We start from the raw sequence: 19,602 nt of genomic DNA, 5'->3' as shown, positions 1-19,602 counted from the left end.
GTACTGTGCTGGTACACAAGCGGCCAGCCACTTAAAGCAATACACATCTTGTTAAAACTAAACTGAGTAGCCAGCGTCTTGCTTACATGAAATCTTTTGTCCCAATAAAATTATATCTACCCCCCCCCACACACACACACTTAATCATTTCTGGTACTTTGTTTACCACTGCTGACAATTACCAGCGTAACAAGCAGACTACAAAATGGCGTCTGGACTACCAGATCAGTGCTGGATACACAGAATACTAAAAATGGAACTAATGAGGTGATGTTTGGGTAGCAGTTAAACACTCAAGTAATCTTCCATCTGCATCACTCATTGACACCAATTAAGTCCCATTTGTTAGGGTTTTTCTTTATCAATTTAATGGCATTTTGTAAAAAGTACAACATAAGCTTAGGCTCTAGGACCCAGCACAATATGATTCTCTGATAAGAACTACTTTACCCAAACAAGACAATCAATCCTTTTCAACTGCCCTCATCGCTCTCAGTGCGACAGCAAGCAAGACACCAAATAAGATTTTTTAAATGGTTCATTTCTATGTCTGTTATTTCAGCACTGACACATTTTAAGTTGCATATACACAGCAGCAAATCACAGAAATACCATAGCTGTGATATCAGCAACGACCAAATCTTTTATTTAATGCTTAAGAAATTAGAACTGGGGAAGATGAGTATTGGCAATCGGCTAAACCTCGCTTTAGCAATTACAATGAGGAGTCCTTGTGGCACCTTAGAGACTAACAAATTTATTTGGGTATAAACTTTCGTAGGCTAAAACCCACTTCATCAGATGCATGGAATGGAAAATACAGTAGGGAGGTATAAATACACAGCATATGAAAAGATGGGAGTTCAACAAAAAAACTTCTTCAAAACCAGATTCCAACGAGAAACTGCAGAAACTGGAATTAATTTGCAAACTGGACACGATCAAATTAGGCCAGAATAAAGACTGGGAGTGGATGGGTCACTACAAAAACTAATTTCTCCCTGCTGATACTCACCCCTTCTTGTCAACTGTTTGAAATGAGCACCTTATTTACATTGGCCTCATTAGCACTACAAAAGTGATGTCCACCCCTTCATGTCTACTGTTGAGAATAGCCCACTTCCACCTTAAGTGGCTCATTAGCACTGACCCCCCACTTGGTAAGGCAACTCCCATCTTTTCATAATCTGTGTATTATACCTCCCTACTGTATTTTCCACTCCATGCATCTGATGAAGTAGGTTTTAGCCCACGAAAGCTTATGCCCAAATAAATTTGTTAGTTTTTAAGGTGCCAAAAGGACAACTCGTTGTTTTTGCTGATACAGACTAACACGGCTAACTCTCTGAAAGCTTTAGCAATTGTTCCACTGCAGCATGCTTAGTGGGGGTGTGTGTGTGTGTGTGTGTGTGTGTGTGTGTGTGTGTGACCCCATAGTAATACTTATAACGGGGTGTATCAGTATTTAGTTTATCTTGTACACCCAGAGTCTTTAGTCCCATTTCCCCATAAGTTCACTGACCTCTCTAGTGAGTTCAAAGTTTCTAGGGAGGCAGGCCCACCTATGCCCAACCCTCCCCAGACTCAGTAACTTTTTCCCAAGGCAACTGCCTTTCCTCCTACCCCTTTCTGTTTTTCCTCCTTGGCATTCCTTCAGCCTGCCTCCCAGGCTTTGTGCGTGTTACCGCCTCCTCCCTGGCTGATTTTGACTCCCGACACCTCCTGCTCTCAGCATCCTCTTGAGATGAGTGGTTACTTGGAGTCAGCTGCTTGGGTTTTTTTCTCTCCCCCCCCACCCCATATGGCAGTTCATACTGCCACACATGTAGTTAATGTAATATATTGTTCGTAGTGCTTTATTTGAGATTTTGTTGAATTTTATAGTATAATTTTTCTGTTTTATTTATTTTAGTTTTATTTAATGGATGGTTTCTTTGATTTTTCATTTCATTTTATACAAAAGGTTCAACAAATATAGGGTCAGCAGGCACCAAGCACTCCCACTCACCCCAAGCCTGACCCTGAAGTTTTCATCACAGGCTGCATGGGCAGCCCTGACCCCGTCTCTCTCCTGCCTGCACCAGTCTGCTCTCTGCAGAGGGCTGAAAGTGTGCGTCCCCTGGTCAGGAGAAACAGATCAGCATGCTCCTTGGGCTGATGGGCAGCAGACAGGAGAAAGCAGTCAGTCTAACCCCTCTGGATAGCAGACAAGGTGGTCCCAATCAGACATGTAATAGAAAGGGCAACAGCGAATCAGGCCTCTTTCAGGCCGGAAAACTTCCCCATGGCCAGTTAGGACCTCTAGAGGTCATTTCCCCTTCACCTGGGGAGAGGAGGAAGGAGCTTTTGCACCTTCTGCAAGAGTTTCAAGTCCTTGTGTTCACAGGGTGTAAGACATAGCTCAGTACAAACATGTAGTGCTGCAAATGGCTATAGCTCCACTGAAGTCAGTGAGCTTAGATCCGAGCTGAACTGGGCCCATTACAATTCACAAGGGTTGTATTTGTTTTAAACATGAACATTCACTGAAAAACATGGTGGGGAGCCCATTCTGTGTATGCCTAACTAGTTCTCTAGCTACTACTGCGCAGGTAGTTTCAGAAGAGAGTCCCAAGCCTTTTTAAAAACGGTCATTATTTGTTTGAAACAATTCAAGTTTAATTTTTCCGCAGATGTTTTGTATCGACAAACACTGAAAAGTCTACAACATACACAATGCAATTGTGAAAATACCAAATTAATTCTTACATATACTGATAAATACATTTGCTCCAGAATACCAAAGAGTTTCTTTAGAAATTTACTTCAGAAAAGCACATTTTTGCAGATTTATCTAAAACTCCAGATAGTTGGAAACAAAAGTAAGATGCCTGACCACTCAAAACTGGATAAGACAGTCTTATGCAAAGAGCCATATCACATTCTAGGCATTCTGAAAAAAGTATGACTGGTTAAATACTTGTTCTTAAGATTAACACACAAACTTTTCCAATTCGGAACATTTCCCCTTTTTTGATCCTCATATTTAAAGGAAATCCAGACAGTAGTCATAGTCAAATTTTACTGTATAATCATTGGTTTGTTTTAGGAAAGGCACAGTGATGAACTAAAAAAATGTTTACTGTGGGAAAAGAATCTTTCAGTAAACTTTGTATGTTCCCTTTATAGGAACAACAAAAACAAAACTAACATGTAGCATCTACAATTTCTACTTTCTGGAAGTTTAAGTAAACAGAAATCAGAAACAAAGATTAATCTTCCTTAACAGAGCCAAATGACCCCCAACAAATCCTAAAAAGGTTAGTTACCACCTAATATCCTACACCAGAGTCTTCACTTTGTCATTAGCTGGATCACAATAGTGCTTTGAAGAATTATCTTAAGGGGTCAACATAAACTTGGACTTTTGGAAAATGAGTAATTGCAAAAACATCCACTTTCTGAGATCCAGCTTTCATAAGCATGTCTTGGATTAAAAAAAAATCCTTTAATAAAATTATAATTTTCATTCCCCTATTCATGTTTATAAGAATCTATTCAACAAGGGAGAAATGAGAGGCGCATAGATGAACCACTGCACCTGTACAGAGCCCCCTCACAAAGTCAGTGCAGGATCAATGCAAGACTGGGGCCTTACTGATTGACTGGACACATCATTTCTATCATATGCACAAGCTAAACAAATTGAAAAAAAATTTTTTTATAACTTTCTTTAAGTGATAGTTATCTCTCATGTTTCTTGCAGCGATCATCAGTGCAAGATTATTGGACGGAAAAAGTCATCTTCAGTTGACGGTGTCCCTTTATAGATACTTTGCACTGTTAGCATAAACAGTGGTGTTAACTTGTTTTAGGGTTAATCTTTGCAAACAGTAGAAGTTAAGTGTGATTAATTAACACCTGCTGAAATTTTCTTGTGAATTCATATCAAACATATTGGGCAATGTTGGAAAAACGAATGAAAAGTTACGTAGGGCACGTATGTGTTCTCTTTTCATAACGTGACTATAAAACATCTCATCAGTCTCTTTTGAAAGAAGTCCTTTGTTTAAATGTCATGTACACATTTATACTTATACTTTAAAGTGCCAACAAAATAAACTTAAAGGCCAAACATTTATTTTTTTCTCTTACAAGTTTTAGAATATGGAGCTAAAAGGCTTGTTAGTTTGTTATTGATATCCCTTATCACTCAGGGAGCCTTCCTAGGTGATTTTGCAATTGCTCTGCAAGTTAGATTATTAGATATTATTCTGCAAAGTATGGCTGTGTGACAGGTCTAGTTTCTCCAGCATGCACAACTACTTACAATATACATTTTATTATACATCACATTGGTTGCAATATAGGGTCTCATGATTTTAAGGCACATTCCATAGAACAGGACCAATTCTGCACTGACATATTCTTGGTGTAACTCCTTTGACTTTAATCGGGTTTCATGGGATGTACATCAAAGCTAAATTTGGTCTCTGATGGCCAATTTATTTTAAAGAATATTTATGCAAGTACCTGTAGTGCTTGATTTCTCTAAGACAAGGTCAGCCCAACTTAGAAACAAAGAAAAAAGCCACATGGATATCTTCATGGAGGCACACAAGTATGTGGGTGCAGGGGATAGAGCCAAAGTCCATCCAAGTCAGTGGAAAATCTCATTTACTCCAATGGGCTTTGGGGGGGATACGAACAAGTACGTACAAAATCTGAACAAGAGACGACGCTTTTCCACTAACTGGATAAAGAAACAATTTGTACAAGGAGAACTGCTCCCAAGCGCTCTCATTAACATATCATCCCACCATTGATCATTATATAACATCAAGCAATATCCAATTCCATTATTCCTTGTTAGTACCATCCAATAGATGAGGATGTCTTTTATTAGCGAGAAAAGGTTTCCAATAAATCATATGCCAACACTTTCACACAGAAATCACACTGATTGTCAATTATTCACTCACTGAGTGGCTTTCATTCTATTGCCTGTACACCACTCTGGGTACAAAATGAAACCGTACAGCCTTTGTACATGGACTTCCTTCTTACTTCCTAGGTTCTTTGTAACTACCCTCCTCAGTTTGTGTCTTCGTTCTTCCAGGAAAAGATGGCCAGAAGGCTGAAACCATTGGAATTAGAAAGAACAAAGAAATCCATTTGGAGAAGCTGTGATTAAAATTTCTGTGTTCTTATATGCAGTGGTGTTCAGCACATCAATACAGAACTCTGACTGAAAATGCTAGCATGCTTAAAGAGCCACCAGTCAAAACTGGTTCCCGCTCATGAGAAGCTGTTCCTGACCATTAGAGAACGTATATCTCTAATGCAATATCATTCATTTTTGTTAAGGTTCCATGCACATCTTTGCAGCAGCCTCACCGGCACACAAAATGAGCTACTGTACATAGAGTGGGAAGCAAGCATGCAAAAGGAATCATGCACAGGATGTAGCAGAATGATGGCTGAGAATTCAATAGTTGCATTTCTTAATGATAACTAACCATCAGCTGTGAAATGCTGAGTGGTTTTCTTACACTGTGACCATTGCTATGAATGACATCAGGGTCATCAAAATCCCTGGTGGGGGGAAGGAGGGGCAGAGAAAAGGAAATATTGGTCTTTCCAATGAACAGTTAAAAACAAACAGATGTTTCTGTCATAATGGAGCCACTGCAAAGCCCAAGTATACTGGTGTGCTCTACGCCTTGCTCTGAGCATGGTCACATTCTGGCTCTCTCATGCCACCAGAAGAAGCAGATGCCAGAGGTGAGGGTCCCCAGCGACCTGTTGCTGTGTCTGGACAATACACTTTAGGGAGCCAATATTTAGAGCAGCCTAGCAGATCTTAATTGCCACAACTGAGCATAAGGGAAAAGTGAATCCATTTTACAAATGCGCTTGAGTATCTTGGTCAGAGATGATCCAGGCTTTAAAGTTCAACTACCTTAGATTGCACCAGTGCAAGGCACAATCTGGCAAATTAACTAACACCAATGATAAGGGCATCAAATGCCTTAAAAGGCTCAACACCCTCCTGGAAGTAGTCACACAATATTCACCCTTGAGAGAATCAGGGAGGCGGAGTTAGACAATTCCACCATCCCCTCCATTATGACGAGCCAAAATATGGAAAGAGGTGAAGAGCTGAGAGCTTACCCTATCGCAGTTTATTCATTTAGCCTCTTTAATTCTATTGATGAATTCTCCAGGGGCAGTTTACAGTTACAGCTGCATCTGAGGAAGTGAGCTGTAGCTCACGAAAGCTTATGCTCTAATAAATTGGTTAGTCTCTAAGGTGCCACAAGTCCTCCTTTTCTTTTTGCGAATACAGACTAACACGGCTGCTACTCTGAAAGTTTTCACAAATGTATTCACTAATCAAAACTATGCACTAATCAATTTCTACAGACAATTCTTGGCCATAGATTGTTCCCAAGCCATTCATTCACTGAAATAGGAAATTCAAGTCCTGTTGGATCATTTTGAATGGACACAAATCACAGTATTGTTCTGTCTAGATAAGCTTAACTCATAGCACCTTGAAGCAGGAGACAACTGGATGAAGAATGAAAAGCAGGGAATCCAAGCCAGAAATTTATTGATCCGACTAGCATGTGTAACTAAGGCTGTAAAAGATTATTTGAAGTTAGACCAAGTAGAAACACAGCCTCACTATCTGCCCTAACTATTCCAAAATAGGGTCACCAGGGTCAGTGGTGCTGAATACAAATATAGCACAGTGTTGGGGGCAGAGCCTCAGCTGATGTCAATTGTCCTAGCACTGTTCAATGGAGCAGTAACAATTTACAACAGCTGAGGATCTGCCCCCAGACTCATCTTAGTAGCAAAACGTTGTTATAAATCTTTAAAAGGGGTATCCTGGTGCCATGTCCCTACCTGAACCCAGACTTGAAGTTGAGAATTATAGTAAATGATGTGTTTATACTTGCAATGTAAGTACATTAAACCTTGGAAAGAACTGGAAAGGTTAGGAACTGAATATAATTTCCAGGGTTATCTTATTAAGCAGAAGTTGGCTGGCCTGATTTAATTTATTTGCTGAGCAGCCTTTCATTTTCAGACACTTACACAAAGACAGCCTTAAAGGCTTCTGCATGGGAATAATATGGCCCCCAATTTAAAACAAAACAAAACACGATTTAAAATAATTGTGCCAACATGGAAGATTTTGGTGAAGGAATTGGAAGAATTTACCTAATAGGTAAATTGCATTATTATTTTCTAGTTCCTCACACATACCATGGAGAAATATAAGCCATTCAGCTACCATTAATTAGGTGGGGTGGGGAGGCAAGGTGAGACAAACTAGGACCTACATTATATTGGAGAGACCACAACACAATACGGAAACTTTTCTGCAAAACCCCTGCCATGAAATATGGCCTCTGGACTGTTGAAGATTCCTAATTCTTCTGGTACTGACCATTCCACATACAGCATGTCCCTCTTACTCTATTTATTTTAATGGCCAGACCAATAAAAACTCCTGCCACGGCAGAAGCAGGGTTTATGGGATTAAATTATTTGAAGCTGGATTTTTGGTACGATTTTCAATTTCCTGGTGAGAAATCTTAGAACTGATGGAGTTGTGATTTCCTAATATTCAGTGTAAAAGTGAAAGAGGTTAGTGTTATCAATGTGAGCTGAAAACTGAGTACCTCCACCCAGAAATGAATCACCTGTACTTCAATCATTAGAGCACAGATCTGGGACCAAGATCTCTGGAGTTCTAGTTCCAGTTTCCGTTAATGACTTGCTGTTTGCCCTAGCGTGAGTCATTTAACCTGTCAGCATCTCAGATAGCCTAAAAACAATAAGAGGACAATAATATTATCCCACCACTCATGGGGATGTTTTACTAGCTAACTTGTACAGTCCTTATGAACTGCTACATAGTGTTATTTTATAGATGTTTGTTTAGGAGCTTTGATATTTATTGGCCTAACAACATAAACTGACCCTAAAATATATGGAACACTATTGCAAGAAACATAACAAAAGGAAATTTTCAGTGAAAGAAGAGTATGATCAGATGAGTTTCCAAAGATTTGCCAAAGTGATTCCTGGATATCAGGGTTCACATTTCTTGGAGTGCATCCCACTGCTAGCAATGGGACTGCCGGCAAGTAGGAGTTATCAGTCAGGCAGGTGGAAAGCCCTTGTGATAAAGTCTATAAATCCCTGTTTTGGTTTAAATGAGACATTTTTTTCCTAATGCCAACCACTCAGACTCCAAACTAGAGCCGGTCAAAAATGTGCGGGTGGACGGAGGTCCAGAAGAAATGTAGTGGAAATTCCATTCTTTTCTTCATGAAAATGTTGCATTTTTCTGATCTACTACTAACCCCTCTGCAGCTGGCATTGGACAATACTGATGTCCAGAACCAAGGAAGTGACAGCGCATCAAAATATTGAGCCTATATGGTGGAGAAAAATCAGAGGTTTGTCATAGTAACTCCACTAGGATAACCCTAAGACAGCTACTGACTACCATCCAAAATGCATCTCCACAGATTGGCAAAGAAAGCTGCTGGCAAAGGCAGCTCTCTCTCAGTAGGACCAAGGTAGTGTAACTATAGCTATACAGAAATCACAGCTTTATCTGGGCCCTATCTTTTTCTTTGGGAACGCTTCAAGTAAGGCCATCCTCTGTGCTAGAAAAATAACCATGTTTAGAGACATCTGAGGCTAAACTATATTATAATAGGATTTCTTCTTTCTAGGGTGGACAGGAAATCCTTTGTATATTAGGGAACAGGCTTTTGGCCAATGTCAAGCCTTAGGATGTCTTTTATCCACTCCATACTGGGAAGAAACAATCCTCTTGTAAGGTGGGTTGGCCATAGCCATGTCTGACAAACATGTTTCAACTGTTACTTTTCTACGGTAGATAGTCCCTAAAGCAGAACTATTAACAAAAATCCATTCACATTTCTTACGTTTTGGGGTATTCTGCATTACAAAAATGGTTGGTCAAATGAAGGGATTTTCCCATGGCTCAAGGCCAAACGTAGTATAAAGCAACAGTATCAGTATCTGAGACAGTGCAGAATAGCCTGAAGAATCAAATGGGACTAAGAAGATCATGCAGTTGTACATTTGTTAGCAGTTAATACAGTGATTTTAGTAAGTGGTTTGGAGGGAAAAGTTCAAAAGTGCCTAAGGAAGTTAGGAGCCCAAATCCTATTGGAACTTTGGCTCCTGACTCCCTTAGGCCATTATGAAACTCCCAGTCTTTAAGTTTTTGTTCCTGATCCTGCAACTGCCTTCACACCGGCACACTGCTGTGGCCAAAGTTAATGGGGTTATGTCTGGGTACAGGGGCCTACTGATACAGGGCCAGTTGTAGGATCAGGGCCTTAATGTTTTTCTGAATAACTTAAATGAGATCCAAACCTCAAGAGAAGCTTCTAAACAGAAATTCTGAACAAGTAATTCCCTTAGGATTTCATCATATGCACAAATATTCATGATCAACCAGGTCTTAACACTAAAAAGTAAATATGATTTACCATTCTCATTCTGTTTTTCTGGGAAAGTTTGTTTTACAATTTAGTGTTACTTGTGACATTCCTAAATGAGTTGCACAGTCCTGGGTAAGGATCACTAAAAGGGAGAAGCAGCATTTACAGGTTCCTATGTCAGAAGCAAGTTGTGTTGGAAGAGGTCAGTCATAGTTCATATCAGGCCCACTGGTTTTAAAGCAGACATGCACCATGCCAGTTATTAACGGCTGATTCATAGAAAAATTATGCAAAAGACACTGTGCCGCCCAAATTGTAAGTGCCTGATTTTCAACATGAAGGAAGGACAACCAGGCAACAGGATTAAAAGAGTCAATGGAATACGTTCAGGAATGCTGGTTTTATGACGACTTATAAATGTACACTAAAATACAGCTATACATCACTTTGGAAAAAGGAAAACAGTATCACATTGTTTGCCCAATATCTCTGACACAGTGTTTTTCTGCTCATTTGATAATCAGGGGTACATTGAGGGTGAAAGCCTGGGCCTTGCTGAAATCAGTGACAAAACTCCCATTGATTCTAATAGGGCAAGGATTTTACCCAACAATTTCATTAGCTAGTAAGTTTCGCTAAATTGCCCAGGTAACAAATAATAATTCACACTTTTATGTTTCCAGCAATATCAACTGAAATGTAAGACTTAACACATAAATAGTATCTGCTATCCAAGGGTCTCAAAGCATTCAACTGATTAAGCCTCAAAATAGAACTGGGAAGATGGTCTGATGATAATGATCACCATTTGACACATGGGGAAGCTGAGGCACAAAGTGGTTATGTGACTTGCCCGAAGACACACAGTGAGTCAGCATGGGACTAAAACCCAGGTCCTCCTGTTGGATCATATTAAAGAAGTTCTGTATTAAAATCACAAATGAGTTTGATTCCCCAGAGTTTAAATTCCAGGGTATTACTAATGAAGAGGTCTCTTGGTTTTTGGTACTGTTTCTCTCCCTCTATGTGTGAAACTTGCAAGCTGCTAATTGTGTTAGTACATCCTAAGACAGAGTCTGTTCTCAAAGCAATTCACAAGAGAGAGAGACTCAAAGCAATACTCTAACAACAGAAACAGCACCCAGAGACTCCCCACCCTTTTGTTGTATTAACAATTGTGATTAAAATAGAGATAGAGGATGTATGTGGATGGATGCTTGGTGTGGATAATAACTGAATGATCAGGGAGGTGCCAGCCTAAGAATCCAGTGTCCATCGGCTGAAGAAGGCGTCAAGTGGAAATAACCAGAGGACCCCCCGGAGGGCAGACTGGAATCCACCCAACAGCCTCAAGAATGGGAGAACCAAAGAACAAGATAACATCTTGGAGCCGTCAGGAATGTGCTATCTGCTGATTGATTCAGCAACAACATGATGAAGCAATTCCCATAGACTGGCATAGGAAGAAATTCCTATAAAAATAGACTCTAAAAAGTGAGAACTTTGGGGTCTGATTCTGCAAACCAACTTCCAGGAGCATCAGATGAGCGTCTGACAAGGCCCTGCTCCCTCCTCATGTCCAGGCCACCTGGCCAGTGGCTTGGCATGAGCAACTCTAAGGCTGGTAACTATGATAACAACCTTGCAGAACCTGTGTGTGTGTATGTTTGTATGAATGAATGTGAGAATAAATTTGAGATTGAATGGAATGTTATAACTATAACTAACTGCTTACTATGATTCTTTCTGTATTCACAATAAATGTGGTATTTTGCCTTTTTCCCTTTAATAAGATCCTGCTGGTTTTTATTTTATTGGTACAACACTCCTCCTTTCCAGTCATGTGCTCTAACTACTAGATAATGCTTCAAATTTAGGCCAATTTTAATACAGATTGTGTCTTTTAGGGGTACTTTTTCCAAATGGTGTGCATCAACAAACATATGCAACATAGCCTGTTGTTATTCTGAGGATCTCTGGGGTCAGACTTTCAAGCAGGGCTTTAAAAAAATTCCTATTTATGTATAGGCAAGGTTTTGTAAGTGTTTTTTGTTTTTTTTTAAAGTACTACTGTAGTTTTACATAAAACATACTCATTGTGTGGCAATTGTTAGAACAGTTATTGGCCAACCAAATTATAAAGCACGTAGAAAGTTTTCCTCAACAATTTAACTAAACTTTTCTTAAGTGCATCATGTACATAAAGCAATCTGACAAAACCAGTACACTGTACCTAATAAACAGGCTTTCAAGAAAGCTCGTGTAGTTCAAGTCTTCTTAGTAAGGGTTCTGACAAACATGCACCTATCTAAAAAGAATTATTTATACCCTCTTGGCAGTTAAATAAAATACATTTAAAAAAGTATTAATGCAATTTCTTCCAACCCAAATGTATTTCTGAGTGTCAGCTACTGAGCTTGAGTTCAGCGTACTCAGAGCAAAATATTTTGAAATTTCTGAAAAACAAAAACAAAATGGAAAGTATTTTCACAAATCTTTTTCTCCTCATCAGCCAGCTGTAATATCAAAGCAAACACTAAAAAAGCAACAAAACAATTTTAGGTGGCTACTGATTAGAAAATGTAAAAGGGAGTTTAGTAGGGGCAGAAGCAAACAGAAGGACTGTATTTTCACAGAGCAGTATGCATTGGAGGAGTCTGAGGTCACGTGTGATTAGCTAGGGGAAAATCAGTGGTGTGTAGTGACATGTATAGTCTTCATCTGCAGAAAGATCTAAGGCCAAACTGAGGTTTATATGAGAATGGAGAGCAATGTTTTTCCAATAACCACAAACATGTCCTTTATGGAGATTTGACAAGAAATTTGAGAATCAACCCATACTTCTAATAAGGGCAGCCACCGTGTGCCATTCTACTAAATGTGGTAACCAGATTTATCTGAAGAGGTATTTTACAGGCAAGAGCCTACTTCAGTACAAATTGTACATGTGTTTTCTTACTGAGTCAAAAATCATGTGTTTTCAGCCAGTTTAGAAACTGACAGCTTCAGGTTCCTGTTCTGCAAAAGGTTAGTAGAGGCAACTCTTATGCTGTGCAGAGATCCATTGACTTCAAACCAAAACTCTGTATCTCTGAGTACCCACTAAATACAAGTGGCACTGCTTAGGTGTAAGAGTCCATCAGCTCTCTGCAGGATCAGGAAGAAAGACTATTCTATCCTGAAAAAAGAACAGGAGTACTTGTGGCACCTTAGAGACTAACCAATTTATTTGAGCATAAGCTTTCGTGAGCTACAGCCCACTGGTCAGTCTCTAAGGTGCCACAAGTACTCCTTTTCTTTTTGTGGATACAGACTAACATGGCTGCTACTCTGAAACCTATCCTATCCTGTTCTATCATCAAAGACTAAATCTACTGGTACCAATCTGCAGGGCAAGGATTGTCTCCTACACTGTCTCTATTCAGTGGGTCACTACTGCAAAACAAACAAATTAATGCTATGAAAAGTTGCTAAGATGCAAGACCTATTGAAGTAAAGTTCACTGTACCCCTGGGCTGAACTGATCACATTCTCTTCAGCTGGCAGTGAACATACAGAGTGGGATTTTTCATTGGGGTACAATGCTGAGAGCTTTTGAAAATCTCACTCATAATGTAGGGTGACCAGATGTCCTGTTTTTATAGGGACAGTCCTGTTTTTTGAGGACTTTTTCTTATATAGGTGCCTATTACCCCCCACTCCCTGTCTTGTTTTTTCACAGTTGCTACCTGGTCACCCTAATAATGTCTATGGCTGGTTACAGTTCTCTGAAAATTCCTTCATCAAAAGCTAGAGATGGGCCAGAAGCTTTGCATCCAGGGCTTTGGTTCAGCACTATACAAACAATGGTCAGCATTAATTTGGCTCCAGAGCCCTGATAAGATTCCAGGCCCTCTTACAGTTTGGGGTGTTGAGATACAGGATTTTATTCTGGGCCCCCTTCTAGAGCGTATGTAGAAATGTATTTCTAGAGTGAGAACAGTGCTCCTTTATGGTGCTATGCAATCACAATGGTCTGGAGATATCAATACTATTGTAAGATAACGTGAAAAATAAACGCAGAAATAAACTGGACAGACACTTAAGTGGATTTCCATGGTTTCAGGATTCATAATAAAGGCCTAGTTATTACTACCGTGCGATGAAGCTTTACCCAACCTCTTTTTTTCTCAGTGACATTCCTTCCCTCGGAGTGGGAAGATGGTTAGCTTCTCAGATGTGGACTCTGTTTAGCAGCACTGACATGTTGCATTTTTTAGAATCACTTTCACCCTTACCAAAAGGACAAATAAGAAAACCCTACAAAGAGAATTTTCATAACAGAAACTCCAGGCTTCCGGACAGTGTTGCCCACTGATTTGCCACTGGCTTGGAAACTGCTATTACTAGGTTTCCTAAAATCATTGAAATGCTGATTATATTTCTGACAAGCTCTTTGTATCCGCTTGCCTCTCAATGTGTTAATTTACTTCACTGTAAAGCCAAAGGGCCAAATTCAGCCCCAATAAAGCTCCTCATTGTGGGGGCACTATTGGATGCGCACCTGATAGCGCTATTCAGCTGATTCACTGAATGATATTGCCAGAACAACCACATTTGGCTTATACATCTTAGAATAAAAGATAATGGGCTTGGAGAGAGGAGGCGGACCAGCAGTAGAAGAGCTTCAGAGATAAAGAAAATTAGATAGAGTCCAGGAAGAAATGATTTGCTGTCAACAATCTAGTTGTTAAGTGACAAGTTAAATTAAGAAGTCACATAAAAGAGAAGGATATTAGCCTATAAGCAATTCAGACACAGTTTCTTTATGACTCCCTGTCAAAATTAATAACGTAAGCAAGATTAAATCATGAGTACTTACAGCTAAAACATTATGAAGTCAATTCTAACCAAATTCTCACTGGGACATTGTAGGGGAACTATACGACCTGATATTGTTCTTATTATTCTTATTTGTGATACTGAAAGGACAAGGTTTATGTGCTGTTAAATGTTGATATGAAGGAGTTCCAGAAGATATTGGTGCTAACACTCTTTTACCAGCAAGTCTAATTGGGAGACCTGTCGAACAGGTTATTTGGGAAAGCAGATATCTTTGAAAATATTTACAAAATGCATTTTTATTGTGCAAGGCACAATCTATTTTCTTGGGGCCTATGTAATTCCATATATTGTGCTTTGTTTAGGAAGAATCTATATGCTTAACAGGATGGCAAGAATGAAAGATTGGGGGAGAGAGGAATTAGAACCTAAAAATATTCATATGTAGTAATGTCTTTCATCTGGAAATGTCCCACACATTTCACAAAATAGATATGTCACCACTGAAATGTGGCCACATCTGGGGCAAAAGATAGTAGCCAGGTGCTTGAACAGAACACAGCATCTTGCTTTACAATCATCAGGCAAGGGTAAGGACACCATAGTGAACTCTTGCAAAAATGCCATGGGATTTTAAGTGAGATTTGGGCATCTCATTCCTGTAGATGCCTTTGAAAATCCTAATCACAAAGGTTGGGGTGATGATACTCATAGCTGGTGTTTCTTGCTGAGTCAGTTGTCTCAGAATTTTTGTTACGTCTTCTATTCTCTTTATTGGTGTAGGGTGCTCTGGGTGACAAAGATCCTTCTTTATACAAAGGTATTCATTTTCTAGTGACTACTGTAAAGATAATTTCCCTTTACAGTTACTTAGCTAGTACTGTTTTACGGTACTGTGAAGTAACATTAGGAAGACTGTAGTTAATATTCTTTCCAGTGTAACTTACAGGCTATCTTCCCACCCAATTAAAAGAAAATGGACTAAGACATTCCGTTCATTTGAGTGGATTTTGCAAGTAGATAGAAGTATGTGGCGATGCCACATGCCATTTTCTAGGCATATAATTATCATTGGAGATGGCCAGAATCAAACCCCCAGATTCCAACACCTTCTACACCTTGGAATTGAGACCAGATCCAAGTTCAACAAATTGTATCTATCTTTGCAGTGGGCTGAACCAAAACTCTAGCTAGTCCTAGAAGCACTGAGTAAGCTTAGAAGTTGTCAAACAATAACATGAATGCCATTTATTTGTTTGTTAAAATTTAAAATCAGATAGTGGACAGGGGCTGAGAGAGTGCCTCAGATGTGGTGCAAGAACACAACAGTCGACAGAGAGAGGAGAACACACCCATTTGCTGGGGTCTCATACTAGCAAAGTGCTGAGTAATGAAAACTGCAAATCCTGGTTGATTACCATTTTTATCATTCATTGAAGGAACTCACTGCTCCTTTATCTCAGATCAGGAGATATCTTTCTTATTTTATACTACAGGAAGAAAATATTTCTTTTGTGAAAAGACTGAAGATGAAGGGCAGTCTCTGCTATTGTTTAGAACACATTCAATAGGTTGGGCCAGGGGTGAACAAACCCCTATCAAAGCCGGGAGGCTTCTCTTCATTGACTTCAATGGGATTTAAAATGGGTTTATTCTATTTAAAACAGACTTTCATATAAAGCTGTAAATTAAGCAACAACAATCCAACTGCAAGCACATCTGTCCACTGAAATTTCTTTGTCCCTATATCTGTAATGAGACCTGGAGGCAGAGGCACAGAATAAAACATATTTCTCTTATTAGTTGAAATCATACAGTCCAAATGGCACCACCTGTCCTAATGGCCTGTCCCCTACGGTCACACAGGGACTGGAAGCTATGAGACAAGCAGATCTGATCTCATTTTCTCATTATATAAACTAGATATGCTCTTAAGGATAAAAAAGGGGTTTTTTATAAGCACAGTATAAAATGTTACTCCAATATTTAAAGCTCTTCTGATAAACTGTTGTGTTAGTTTGGGAATATTATTGTAAGGGAAAATAGAAGTAAGACTCAGGATCTCTATTATTTTTAAAAGGGGTTTTATGCATTTCTCATAGTTAAAGTCTTTCCTTGATGACTTTTGAGATGTTTACAATGCAAGAAAGCTGAGTGGACAGCTTGTATTTTGAAATGATATTTATTTATATATCCTATCAGAAAAGATGAAACAAAAGAAAATCCTATTTTAAGCTATTTGTATGTCCTGAATGAATCTAATTTGTCTGTAATGTACACTATATTTGCCGAGAAGAATTTAGCTCAGTAGCTGGCACTTTTACATTATAATGTAAAATAGATTTCAATAGATTTCAAGCACTTTTATAATGAGAAATTAATATGAAAATTGTTACTGCAGATTTGACAAAACTCAATATCCAAAATTTAAATCACAAAAGGCCAGACTAATTTAATATATTATTTCTACTACTTTCCTTCATCATTCACACAACTGGCTTAAAATAATGATGCAGCTCTGTGAAGAGATCTTTATCCAAATATTTATATCACTTGACACAAAATATGTATCTGAATTGATATAGGGATATATAAGGATACAATTCCCAAGACCCAGCATACCAAAATGCTGGCATTCAGATTTTTTCCCTTTCTAGAATTCCAATAGGTTTTCATTTGAAACAGAACTTAAAAGCAAATAGATGTTAAAACATAAAAAAAAGACACCTTAGAATTCAAGTGACTTGTGCAACATTATTTTGTGCTGTCTACTTCTCCTTTTTCTCCTACTATAATTAAAACTCACTCTGATCCTCCACATAAATAATAGCAACAAATCAAGTTCAGTCCAATATAGATAGGCCTTTCACCCTCAGACTTGGTTTTATATTACACGAGATCCTCGTCCATTCAAAAAGTGCATCTTTTTTGGTGATCGTTTCTTCTGTGTTGGGTGATGTGACGTTCAAAGTATTCAACACAATCTTGAGGTCTGAGTACAGCCTCTGAATACTTCTTAACATAAAAACAGACTTTTTTTTTTTTAAGATAGGTTTCATGGATTTAGAAAAGAGACACCACTAGGAATGGTGTTATTTGAGCCATGGTACAGTACATCATGGCATCTCTCCATAACATAGCTAAGACTATCAGACTGGACTTTTATTTACAGAAACTTGATGCCACTTTCAGAAAAATATATAACAGATAAAACAATATTTCCTGAATGTCCTGAATGTTTAAAAGATTCCAATTATTTTCTCCCCAGCAATATGGTGGGCCTTCCAAAAATGAATTTTACCTGGCCTGGTTTGTATGAACCATAAATGATCCCAGTGAGTATCTGGAATCATGTTGTTTTCCCTTGTGGCATACTGCTCAGCTGTGTGGAGACTCTACCATTCCTGTTTACTCACAAGCCAATTTGCTGTCAAAACTGGAGAGGGCAATAGCAAAGGCCTGTAGTGCACACATTGGGTAGTTGTAGTCCATGGTGAATACATCCTCAGCCACACGGCCAAACTGCATCACTATATAGTCAGCTGTAATAAAAGTCATAAAAGTGACAAAGTGTTAGTTTTGACTGCAGCCCCTATTAAATAAATGCGTGTTCAATACCAACCCACTGCCCAAAACCCACCATGATAGATGGATTGAATGCTATAACATATACTCAGACAAGTAGTCATGACTTCAATGGGATTATTCATAAGAGGACAATTTGAATGAGGACAAATTGCAGGAATAAAGGCCTTGTGTGTGTTTTCTTTTAAAATTTTACCCAGGTAAAAATGGGTTTAAAAAAAAAAAAAAACCAAACAAGGCCGCTATTCCCTAGCATTCATAAGCATGAAATTCACCTCTGTGAAGAAGGCCAGCACAAGAACTATGCACAGAACTTGTGTTGATCCTCTGTACAGGGGAGAATTTCACTCATACCAGACAGGATCTAATTCTGCTCCCATTGAATTTAACAGAAGCAAGGTGAGGCAGGCAGACAGGCAGGCAAAGAGAATTGGGAGAAAGAGTGTGAGAGGGGGTGAGTATGGGTGTAACTGTGCTGCCTTTCTGCTACTGTGAATGTACACACTTGACACAGAAACACTTCAAAGGTAATTGTGCAGTGTGAATTTCAGCATCACTTAGAAGCCTTGGCAAATGTTTAAAACACCATATAGCTCTCAGAGGCTGGCACTGCCAATTCCCATGCATGGTCTTCACAATGTTGATCTTACCAAGCCTTCAACACCCTCACTGTCCTAGACAAGACTCTGGTCCGATACATCTGCATCTTCCTTGTGTCATCTACACCTGTGAGTTATGCGAGTGCATAGTGGGGCAGATTCTGCCCCCACTCGCCAAGTGCACACTGAGGGCATAGAGGGACCAGAAAAGAACCACAAATGGCTGGGATAGGATTTCCCCAGCAAAGGACTAATACAGGCCCTTATGTAAAGGAGTGTGCTGGGGCAGCCCAGGGAATAGCACAGTGCTGACTGCTCTGACAGGGAATCCTGGGCTGCTGCCCAGTCCATAAGTAGCCAGGAGGAGGAGGCTGCTGTAAATTAGCATAGCCTGCAGAGCTGCTCAATTTACACTGGGGGGCCTAACCGGCCTCTGCAGCAGCCTGGAATCCAGAGGATAGAAAGGTGGCATAAAGCAACTTTTACCCTTACACTGCATCTTCCGTGCTGCACCTTTCAGGGAGCACAGCACAAAATCTGTCCCAGTAGGTATAAAAAACAATCTGATCTGAATTGTCAGGATAGAATCAGTGTCAGAGTGTGTACAAAATAAATGTTGTTTCTAATCAGTTTAGCTCAGTGATCTGCACTTACGATCATTATCGTGAATAATTTGGAAGTTTTTCACGGAGGCCTGTGTGACTCGACCATGGAAATTTAGAACATAGGACTGGGTGTCATCATTCCAGACCGGAGTTTTGTTATGCAGCTCAATGATGCTCTCTGTATTTTTGTTTTGCCATCTTGCAAGAAGCGTTTCATGTTCCTGAAACATCACACACACACAAACTTCAAGTTAGCACTCTCTGAGGGGAAAGGGAGTTAACAACTTCCACCGTACTCCTTAATTGTCACCCTTAACTTCGAGTATCACAGTACAAATAAAACAAAACAAAGGAATGTTAAGTATTTTAATAGGAATTGGACATCCAAATTCCATAGACATCTTTGAAAATCCTAGTCCATAGCTGATCTCTGAAATGTATTATTATTTATTTGTAACATGGTAGCGCCTAGGAGCCCCAGCCACAGACTAGGAGCCAACTGTGCTAGGT

The 19,602-nt window shown here is 39.3% G+C and overlaps 2 protein-coding genes across 8 annotated transcripts in view; one reads left to right on the top strand and one right to left on the bottom strand.

The window, feature by feature from the left end:
* RIC3 (RIC3 acetylcholine receptor chaperone) overlaps positions 1-12,729 on the top strand; it is a 93,108-nt gene extending 80,379 nt beyond the window's left edge. For 4 of the 5 annotated variants that reach the window (XR_014712184.1, XR_014712185.1, XR_014712186.1 and 1 more), the window contains exon 7: positions 3,746-12,729. The gene's annotated coding sequence lies outside the window, so the exon portion shown is untranslated. The remainder of the gene's footprint in view (positions 1-3,745) is intronic. The other variant, XR_014712187.1, reaches the window with a different exon arrangement.
* The window catches only part of TUB (TUB bipartite transcription factor), a 126,548-nt gene that overhangs the window by 17,061 nt on the left and 89,885 nt on the right, over positions 1-19,602 (bottom strand). For 2 of the 3 annotated variants that reach the window (XM_084632276.1, XM_084632275.1), the window contains exons 11-12: positions 19,142-19,313; positions 16,817-17,845 (exon numbers count right to left, since the gene is read on the bottom strand). In XM_084632276.1, coding sequence (XP_084488402.1) covers positions 17,712-17,845; positions 19,142-19,313 — 306 coding nt within the window. In that variant the 3' untranslated portion in view covers positions 16,817-17,711. Of the gene's footprint in view, positions 1-16,816; positions 17,846-19,141; positions 19,314-19,602 lie in introns of those variants that run through there. The other variant, XM_084632274.1, reaches the window with a different exon arrangement.

The sequence above is a fragment of the Lepidochelys olivacea genome (genome assembly GCF_965140295.1).
Source record: "Lepidochelys olivacea isolate rLepOli2 genome assembly, chromosome: 6".
Lineage (NCBI taxonomy): Eukaryota > Metazoa > Chordata > Testudines > Cheloniidae > Lepidochelys > Lepidochelys olivacea.
The sequence above is the reverse complement of the archived record's forward strand: the minus strand, read 5'-3'. Positions and strand labels throughout refer to the sequence as shown.